Source organism: Solanum verrucosum, unplaced genomic scaffold, assembly GCF_900185275.1.
Source record: "Solanum verrucosum unplaced genomic scaffold, falcon-dt-bn FXZP01000276.1, whole genome shotgun sequence".
Classification (NCBI taxonomy): domain Eukaryota; kingdom Viridiplantae; phylum Streptophyta; class Magnoliopsida; order Solanales; family Solanaceae; genus Solanum; species Solanum verrucosum.
In genome coordinates this window covers 401,100-411,051 of record NW_026019946.1, presented here as the reverse complement: position 1 = coordinate 411,051, position 9,952 = coordinate 401,100, and the positions used below count along the sequence as shown (strand labels likewise).

The following is a 9,952-nucleotide window of genomic DNA, read 5'->3' as shown; positions in this document are numbered from 1 at the left end:
AATTATGTTAAAAATGGAAAATAAAAAGTGAAATAAATTTAATTGAGAGTTATCCTTCGTCTGTCCCATTTTATGTGACACTTTTTATTTTCGAGAATCAAATAGGTTAAGTTTGACCATAAATTTGCGTATGATATCTTCAATTTTTTTAAAAAAATTGGAGAAATTAGATAAATAGTAATCTTAGTTTCTAAGAAATATGACATCATCATTTACATATCCAACTTTTATATATATAAAAGAGTTAAAAAAGAAAACATAAGTGATTTAAGATAATTATATAAATAACATTAATGATGAGATGAAGATTCAGAAAAAACGTCAAATAAATTAGTAGTATTGATGATGATAAAAGTTAAATAAATAATTTTTTCTATTATTTAAATTTTTAACATAAAATTTCCAATCTTTTAAAATTAAAAATAAATGTTAAAAATAAAAATAAAAATCGAGGCAATAATTATTTTAAAGAAAAATATAACCAAAATTGTCAGAAAAACACGTGTACAGAAAGCAGTACACATTCCAATGTGTAGAAAAAGTAGAAGTAGATGAAGTTACTTTAGTTCATTTTTTTGGTGGGCCTCAATGTACAATTTCTATAGCTTTTAGTCCAACTCTTTAGTGCAATGTTGGTCCTCCCAAACTCCCATTTCAAAGTAGAGAAGAATTGCAACTAATAATATTTTAGGTTGAATTGCAACTTAGTCAGAAGGTTATATTTTTGAACAAACACTATAAGTTGCAATTCTTATCATGTTAATATAATAATAAAAAAAAAATTTCAAAATATCAATTAAATTTCACATAGCTTGAATTTCAAGAATAAACATATATCATATAAATTGAGAGAGTATGTATGTATGTAGGAGTTTATGGATGATTTTCGATTTTCGATTACATGGAAATAGAAACAAAACTTATGTAATTATTTGTGAAGATTACGGATGGTCTTTCTATTATATTTTCTTGTTGGAGAATATTAGATACATTTAAGTGTTTACGAAATTAGAAAATGATGAAACTATTGAGAAGAGAAAAAAAATTGATTTTATACTCTTTTCGTATTAGTTATTTTAGTTTTTTTTACACATTCTTTAAGAAATTATTAATAAAAACGATAATTTACTAATTTACTCTTTAAGATATTTATTTTTTTATAACTTTACAAATTTTGTTTATACTTTAAAACAAATAATTGCTAGGGTAATGAAAATTAAAGAAATGATAGTTTAATTTTGTTAATCGATAAATAATTTTAATAATTATTTTTAGTAATTTATATAACTAATATAGGATAGAAAAACAATAGCAAATGTTAGGAGTATGATGAATTAGGCTAAATTTTATACTTTTAAAAGAAAAATACTAAATTTGAAATAATGGTTAAAACAAAACAAAAAGTGGAAAAGTTAAAATAAAGGGAAAAAGTTAAAAAGCAAGAGAGAGAAGGAGCTTTGACCCATTTTTTTGAAAATGAGACCCAAGTAAGTAAGGCCAAACATATATAGTACAATTCATGGTCCCTTTTGTACAATTTAATAGTGCATTGTTGGTACACCTCAACTCTCACTTCTAATAAGTAGTAAAGTAATATACACTTATATTCTCATAGTGTTAGTTTGGTTGTTGTGTACTTGTGAATTACTTAATGAGTGATGATTGTGATATGCTAGAAGGATATGTGTAGTTATATCCATATACATAGAGATGTGTTAGTGATAATGAGGACTCCAATGACTTGTGACTTTATTGTTTGACTATGTGGAATGAACCTTTCTACTTGCTACATAACTATACTTATATACTTATTACTAATTTTAGTTGGCCTATGATGTCTATCAATACATAGTGTGTATTGATGTTACTCTTGCACTTTTTTTCTAGTGCAGATAGTGATCCAGAGACATCCACACGACCTCGTATTAGTTGTGCTTATTAAGATCTGAGGATGAGCTATTTCCATCCAAACTGTCGCAAATCCTCCTTATTTTAATTTTTCTTCAGACATTAAGACTCTTTATTTATATATTTTATCGCTACTCTTAGACACCCTTAACAAGAGTTTTAGTACGATAACTTTTGAATTATAGAAATGTATTGTTTTAGACTTCCTCTTATTTATTTATTTATCCTTGAGACTTTGATTATGTGGTTATACCTCTATATTCTGCTTAGATACTCAGAAATTACATGAGTTAGATGCTAAGTTTTGGTCAACCCATGTGAGATTTGTGTGGGTGCCAGTTACTACATTTTGGATAGTGACAAAAATAGAGGTATGGACATGGATAATATTGTTTCTCTTTTGGATAATAACCAACAATTCTTAGAGGTGCTACCTTAAGTTGGTCATACTTCACAGAAACATAAAAAAAATTAAATTTTTATATGATTACTTTTAAATTTTATTATATAAAACTTGATCACTATAGTAGACTCCAATTACTATAAAACAAAATTAATTGTCTAAAGAGAAGTTCCGAATGACCATGGATATGGGTAAAACATAGTGTATGACGAATATTAAAAGAGAATGTTTCCAATTCTCCATATTTTAGTTAAGAAAAATGATCACAAATTAACTAAATAAAAAGTGTTTTCAAAGGATAGATTAGTCCAATCATAATTTGTTATATTAATATTAAATAGCTTAAAAGAAGTATTCCAAGAAAGAAAAAAATAAGGAAGGTAAATGGTATATCGTAAACCACAAGGACAAATGACTAACGTTCAAAATGTCAGGGAGTATTTAATTTTTAAAACAAAATTAGTGGGAAAACTGATTTTTACCCAAATATCATGTGACTTAACTTGGCGCAATATAAAAAAATTAAACATATTTTTCTCATATAAATAAAATATCTTTAAAAAAGTTTAAAGAGTTACCATACTTCTAAAGTTGATAAAGGACTAAATTGCCAACTCAAGACAAAATTTAAAAGGTTGAAAAATAAGAAGATTAAAACTTTAAATTTTCCGTTTAAGTTTCAAAAAATAAAAATTAAAATAAACTTGTTTTACGTGTCTTTAAGTGAATATTAAAACAAAATAAATTCTTAAGAAAAAAAAAGACCATTTGTCACCCTTTTTCTCAAACCCATAAATTTTCACATAGTCAATCATCCTTGCCATGATATAATCTTGGCAACAATACAACAAACCTTAATATTTCAATATTTCGATAAAAGTTGATTGCAGATTATTAAGGTGAAATTCTAATTGTGTGTTTTGATTTCTACAATCATCTTTTCTATACAATAACAACACATTATTTTCCAAGGTAGCAAATTCACATCATTTTTTCTAGGTCTTTCTTTTAATCCATTGTCTTCTAAAAAAGACAATTTCATCATATAATTATGAGCAAATGTTGGAATTGATATCCACACATGTTTTAGGGATCTTTATTTTGAATAATTAAGCATTAATGAAAAATATCATGCTTTGTTTCATTAGAATGAATATTGAAATGTTGATATTTGAATAGGTCAGAGATGTTGATTTTGTGCACCTATTTTTGACAATGTTCAAATTACCATTAGAATCTGAGGCCTCTATGAATCAGAAACAATCAGAAGATCAGAAGCAAACTGAGGAAACTATTATCAATAAATCTGGAGAGGATTTTATAACTTGTATTTATGTAGCCAAAATTGCACATTTTTTCCATGCCATAACTACAACATGGTCAAAAAACATGACTAGCCATACCCTTTATATCATACTGGAACACCTTTCTGAAGAAACACATTTCACATGTAAAATTGACCTAAAATCCTGGCAATTTTGGGGTAAGAAAGGTCTGAAATCATTCAGAGTGGGTGAGAAGCGCACGGACATTTACTGGGATTTGAGATCAGCCAAATTCTCCACCAGACCAGAGCCTGTATCAGATTATTATGTGGCATTGGTCTCAGAAGGAGAGATGGTATTATTATTAGGCGATCAAAATAAAGAAGCATTCAAGAGAACAAAATCACGACCAGCCATGCTAGATGCTTCATTATTACACAAGAAGGAAACTATATACGCGAAAAAATGCTTTTGCACAAGAACAATGTTGGGCCAAGGAAAAAAACAACATGATATTACTATTGAATCTGTCCTTTCAGGTCCATCTGATCCTGCTATGCAGATCAGTGTGAATGGAACTGTAGCAATTCGGATCGCGAATTTGCATTGGAGATTTAGGGGAAATGAAAAGGTTTTTTTGGATAATGTACCTGTTGAGATCTTTTGGGATGTGCATGATTGGTTGTATAGTGGTCCTAACTCTGGTCCTGGATCTTTCATTTTCAAGCAAGGTAAATTGGAAGAGAGATATTCAGACTCTGGAAGCTATATCAATGATGAAAGTTGTGATTTGCAATCTCCATGTACAGAATTTTGTCATTTTCTTTATGCATGGAAGACTGAATAATGATTAGTTTCTTTGATAAAATTGCAATAATAAAAAAAAATATTACTAAATAAGTATCTTGTGCATGCTTTGAATCTTGTAGATATCATATGGATGTGTTAATATTTTGTCATTAATGAAGTTGAATTTGATGTTTTAATCAAGTAGATATATGAGATTTTTTATTCTATGTGTAAATTGATCAACTTTTATCAATTTATTTGCTTTCAATGTGTTGGAAATTTCTTTTTTTAAGAAGGAAGAAAAAAGGAAATCTAATTTGTAGAATAATTGGGTTTCATGTTGAAATATATTTTCTTTTAAATTATTTAATTTTCAACATAACGGCACTAAGCACAAAAAAATCTTGATTGTGAAATATATAAAGATTTCAGCATTCACTCACAAATTATAACTCTCAACAAATAGTAGATAAATTAATCATATTTTCCATGACAATATATAAAGATTTGGGTGCAATGTAATATGGGGAATAAGAAAAAGTGATATCAAATACTGTCTTAAAAGGTAGAGTATGCGTGATGGGGTGGAAGATGGGTGAGAAATATCATATTACCTATAAGAGGTGAGGCATAAGCTTTGTAGATTTTCTACTTTTTAATATTAAAAACTAATAAAATCAAAATTAAATTAGGGGACAACATAAAAAGGTTGTAAAAATTACACTAAACATTCACTTGATTTCAGTTTTAAATACATTTTTTTATTATATAATTGTGTAATGAGAAATGACCCTTCCGGTCGTTATGAGTAAATCAATGGTGAAAGAATTTAGGTAAAAACAAATTTTGGAGTAGTGAGTAGAAATTTTTAGGCAAGGACATTTTCGAATGAAATCTACACAATGTGAGGTCTGGGGAAATCCAGGAAAGGATTGGGTAAAGTATTTAAGCTTGGATTGGTTTTTATTTTATCTAAGACGATAAGGAGTCCATAAGGTTTTTCAAAAGTAAATACGAGTAAGTAGAACTCCTGATATCAAACTTGGTGTGAAGGGATTAGTTTAGAACATCAAGGTTTTGAAGGTGTTTTGTGAAATGGGGACTTTTGGGAGGATTTCTGAGTTTCTGGCCCGTGCAAGCTGCTATAGCGGGTGTCACGTCGCTATAGCGAGAGGGCTTAGAATCCTTGGTGGGAGACTTTTACGAAAAGGTTTGACTTGAGTTAATGGTAGAAAACCCTGGTATGGGTTGAATATTCATGAAAATGGGCATGAGGTTAGGATTAAGTTATAATCTGAGTATAATTAGACTATGATGGGTTAATTTGTGTTATATTTTTATTTTAAAACCTAGAACAAACCAAGATTCATAACAAGGAGAATGTGCAGGTTCAATAGAGCTTCCACGGCTTAATTCGAGGTAGATGATGGTTTTTTTTCAAGTTATCTTATGTATGCATGTTATATATCTCTATAGTGCAACATGTACAATGCATATTGGGGAAAACATAAAGGTTGAATGTGAAATGATAAATTGCTACAATCTCATTCAATAAAGGTGTTTTGTTTACTTGTGTTAGCCAGTGATTTTGTACTTCATTGTTCTTTTGATTGTGTTTGTGTGACTATCAGTTGGCTCGGGTACCATGTCTAGTATATGATATCTCTTGGTTGGCTCACGTTCTATGACTAGTACATATTATCGATTGACTCGGGCACCACTTCTTGTACGAGATATGTTTTGGTTGGTTCGAGTACCATGCCTAGTACGAGATACTATTGGGTGGCTCTGGTACCACAGCTGATACATGTTTGACTATTCTCTTGTATGTTGGTTCCTTGAGTGAACTGGGCTTGTTTGAGATCATGTGGGATATGTTGCATGTAAATGTTAAGTCAAGATTAATGACTGAGAGTCTTGTTGTATTGCTGACTTAGCTGATATATATGATGTCTTGTATTTACTATGTTTTACTTATGTATTTACATGCATATATTTGTATATTGAAACTGCACTTGTTTTATCCTTATCGAGTACAAGACATATTCAGGTGGCTGCTTCGTGACCTCAACTGTGACTCTAGCTTTAACTGAATCCAAGGGTAAGTTGCTTCTTACATGCTGCTTGGGATTCCTCTTTATTTCTTAGTCCATCTTTTTGGACTTAGACTCTTTAGATTTGTTTTCTTGTTTTTTGGGGGGTCGCACCCCTTTATTTAGACGATCTAGAGTTTTGGTACATGACTTTCAGGTTCAATGGGGTTTTCCCGCCATTGTTTGATGACGGTTATTATAAAAAGACTTAGTTTACTTATTTAAAATGTTGTTTTTAAGTTGATCAATTGTTGCTGTGTTGGTATATAATTGGTTCTCCCACCGGGGGTTTCGTATGGGTACCTATCACGACAGGTTGGGTTGTGACAAAGTTGGTATCAGAGTCCTAGGTTTGTTTATCTCGTCATACCAAAATGACTCTAGTAGAGTCTTGCAGAATGGTACAGAGACATCTATACTTTTTTCAAGAGCCTACAAGTCTTTAAGAAACTGTCTCCTCACTTTTTTCCTTCGTGTTATAACTTGATTCCAATTAGTATCTAGTAATCCAAATTGGTATCTAACTTTATTCACTTTTCTTTCTAGAGAAGGTTGATAATAGACATAATGGAGTTAGAGTACCAGTTCCAGTGGTGGAACCAACATTGTAAGGGAGAGGGAGAGGGAGAGGAAGAGGAAAAGGCAAAGTAAGGGGCAAGGGCAGAAAGAGGGCGACACCCACCAGAGTTGTAGCTAAGGCAAGGGATGGGTCAAGGTCGGTGACCCTCACCCACCCTAGAATCATGTTGAAGAAGAGGTTGAGGTAGAAATTAAGGAGGATATTGGGCTAGAGATGATAACACATGTTGGGGTACAAGTCTTCCTTCGATGTCTTTTGAAGTAGTTCACCAAGTTTTAGCAATTCTGAGTGAGTTGATAGGTATTGGAGCAACTCCCACTGTTTCGGCTACTAATGCTCCAAGTACTCACCCTATTTCTACTACGGCCTCCAGGATAGATGAAGCTTTGGGTACAGATGTGTTCTTTCATCCATTACTAGGACCTTTGATGATTGGAATGGAACATGCGATGCTGACTAATTTTCTGAAATTGAAGCCTTTAGTGTTCCATGGTACAAAGAATAAAGATGCATTTGAGTTCATTTTAGAATGCTATGAAAGGTTGCATAAGTTGGCCATTGTGCAACAACATGGGGTTGAGTTTGTTATCTTCCAGATTCAGGGTGAAGCCAAGCACTGGTGGAGGGCTTATGTGGAATATTGTTCATCAGTTCTGCCTCCATTGACTTGGACTCAATTCCATGCTTTATTTCTGTAGAAGTATGCACCTTGAAATCTTTGATATTGTAAGAAGGATGAATTATAGGCTCTTGAGTAGGGTATCTTTATCTATAGCAGTATATGAGGCAAAGTTCCATGACTTGTCTCTTTCTGCTACTTAACTTGTGGGCACTAAGAAAGAGAGGATTAGCCTTTATGTGAAGGGATTGAACACTAAGTTGTAGGTCTTATCTATGCATATGATTTATGCAATGAAGAGCTTCAATAAAGTGACTGACAATGCAATGAAATTAGAAGGAGTTAGGTAGGTTGGGCAGGCAAAGACATTGACTAAGAGGTCCAAGAATGTGAGCAACTTTAGTTTTTACTATTCCAAGGGTCCTGGTCAACTTTCATGAATAGGGATTTCCCACCAGCAGTCTTCTCTACCTATCACTTCACTTCGTTCTAGTGTGTAGGCGCAGCAACAGGAAAAGGTTGTGGTACGAGTAGATGGATGTCGTAATGTTATAGGACGCCCACAAGGTGGGCGATAGGGTAACTAAAAAGGTTGTGGAAACTAAGGAAATGGTAACGTGGGGAGGTGAGTGGCGCAGACAGGTAGAGGGGTTACCTCAAATGATGATAAAGCTTAGTGTTACACCTTCCCGGGCAGGCCACATACTGAAGCATCTAACGTCGTGATAACAAGTATTATTCTTATATGTGATCATATGGCTTCTGTGTTATTTGATTTAGGTTCTACTTATGCTTACGTATCTGTTAAATTCTCCTTAGGACATGATTTGATTCGTGATATCTTTGATGCCCTTATTGATGTTTCTACTCCAGTTGGGGAGTCTGTGGTAGTAACCCATGTGTACCATACTTGCTTTGTGATGTTTGTGAGTTGTCAGACATAGGTAGATCTAGCAATTTTGGATATGCTAGATTTTGATGTGGTCTTGGGTATGACTTGGTTTTCGCCTCATTATGTTGTGCTAAATTGTAACGTAAAACAATAACTCTTGAAATCCCGAGTAAGGATAGATTAGAGTGGGAAGATGTGTACAAGCCTAAGCAAGCAAAGATCATATCTTTTATTTAGGCTAGAAGGCTAGTGGTGAAGGGTTGTTTGGCCAACTTGGCTCACCTTGGGGATGTTAGTGCAGAGTCCCCTTCTTTTGAGTCAACCCTAGTAGTTTCAAACTTTCAGGAGGTATTTTCTACCGATTTACTTGGCATGCCTCCGGATAGAGATATTTTTTTTATAGATTTGGACATGAACACTCATCCAATCTCTATTCCTCCTTATTGCATGGCTTCGGTAGAGTTGAGGGACACAAAACTCAGCATCACAAACTCATAGATAAGGGATTCATTTGTTCCAATGCTTTACCTTGGGGTGGTCCGATCGTGTTTTAAAGAAAAAGGATGGCTATGAGAATGTGCAATATATATGTATACATGTGAACTTCCCTTTCCAAGATTAATCCTATTTAGCTTCTTCCACATGTTAAAAGCTATATAAGAATATTCTTATGTAAATTGTCATCGCTTAGTTGGCTATTAATAACTTGTTGCCTTGTTGATTCCTTAAGGGATTTGTAATTAGCTACTTAGCATTTCATGTTGATATTGGAAGCTTAACAATTAGTTTGTCATTTAAATTATGTGATTGTAACGCTTGTAAACTACATACCTCGCCTTTCGCATATCTTGCCACCTATTGAGCAAAAGAATTAGAGTTGTAATTTTACCTTTGGGTAAATAGCCTTATGGATGCCTATTGAATTATGATGGTGAGATATTAGGTGTTTCATCTATTTGTTAGAGACCTTATACTTCTACATGACATATAGATTGTTGTGCAGATCACTTAAAAATACACCTTACTTATTAAGATTGTCTGATATCTACAGTGGATATCTCGTCAGTTGTTAGTATTTGGGACTAATACTTTGAGTCATATACATATAAATGTCCCTTTATTTGTAGCCTAAAAAGTACACTAACAAGAATACATTACCTATGGGGCTATCGTTACTTATAAGAGCTATAAAATGTTTAGAAAGACCATATTGAACCCTGAAAAACTATATCAATGTCTACTTACTTATGGACTTCCTTTATGCCTAAATTGAAATTACTGGCCCTCAGTAGAGTCTTATATACTCGAGGTATAGTTATAGGAGCTTAGAAGGCTCAGATACATCTATAGGAGCCAAAAGGTTCAAGATACAAATACAAGAGCCAAGTGTGTTCATCATAAAG

The 9,952-nt window shown here is 32.6% G+C and overlaps 1 protein-coding gene across 1 annotated transcript; it reads left to right on the top strand.

Annotated features, from left to right (window-relative positions):
* Positions 1-3,047: 3,047 nt before the first annotated feature.
* Positions 3,048-4,441, top strand: LOC125809773 (uncharacterized). The gene is made up of 2 exons (XM_049489374.1): positions 3,048-3,210; positions 3,491-4,441. Exon 2 carries the CDS (start codon positions 3,527-3,529, stop codon positions 4,421-4,423), a length of 897 nt encoding a protein of 298 aa, XP_049345331.1. The 5' UTR covers positions 3,048-3,210; positions 3,491-3,526; the 3' UTR covers positions 4,424-4,441.
* Positions 4,442-9,952: the final 5,511 nt, after the last annotated feature.

What these genes read in the sequence shown, in the direction of transcription:
- LOC125809773 (XM_049489374.1), top strand. Translation starts at nt 3,527, where the DNA reads ATGTTCAAATTACCATTAGAATCTGAGGCCTCTATGAATCAGAAACAA.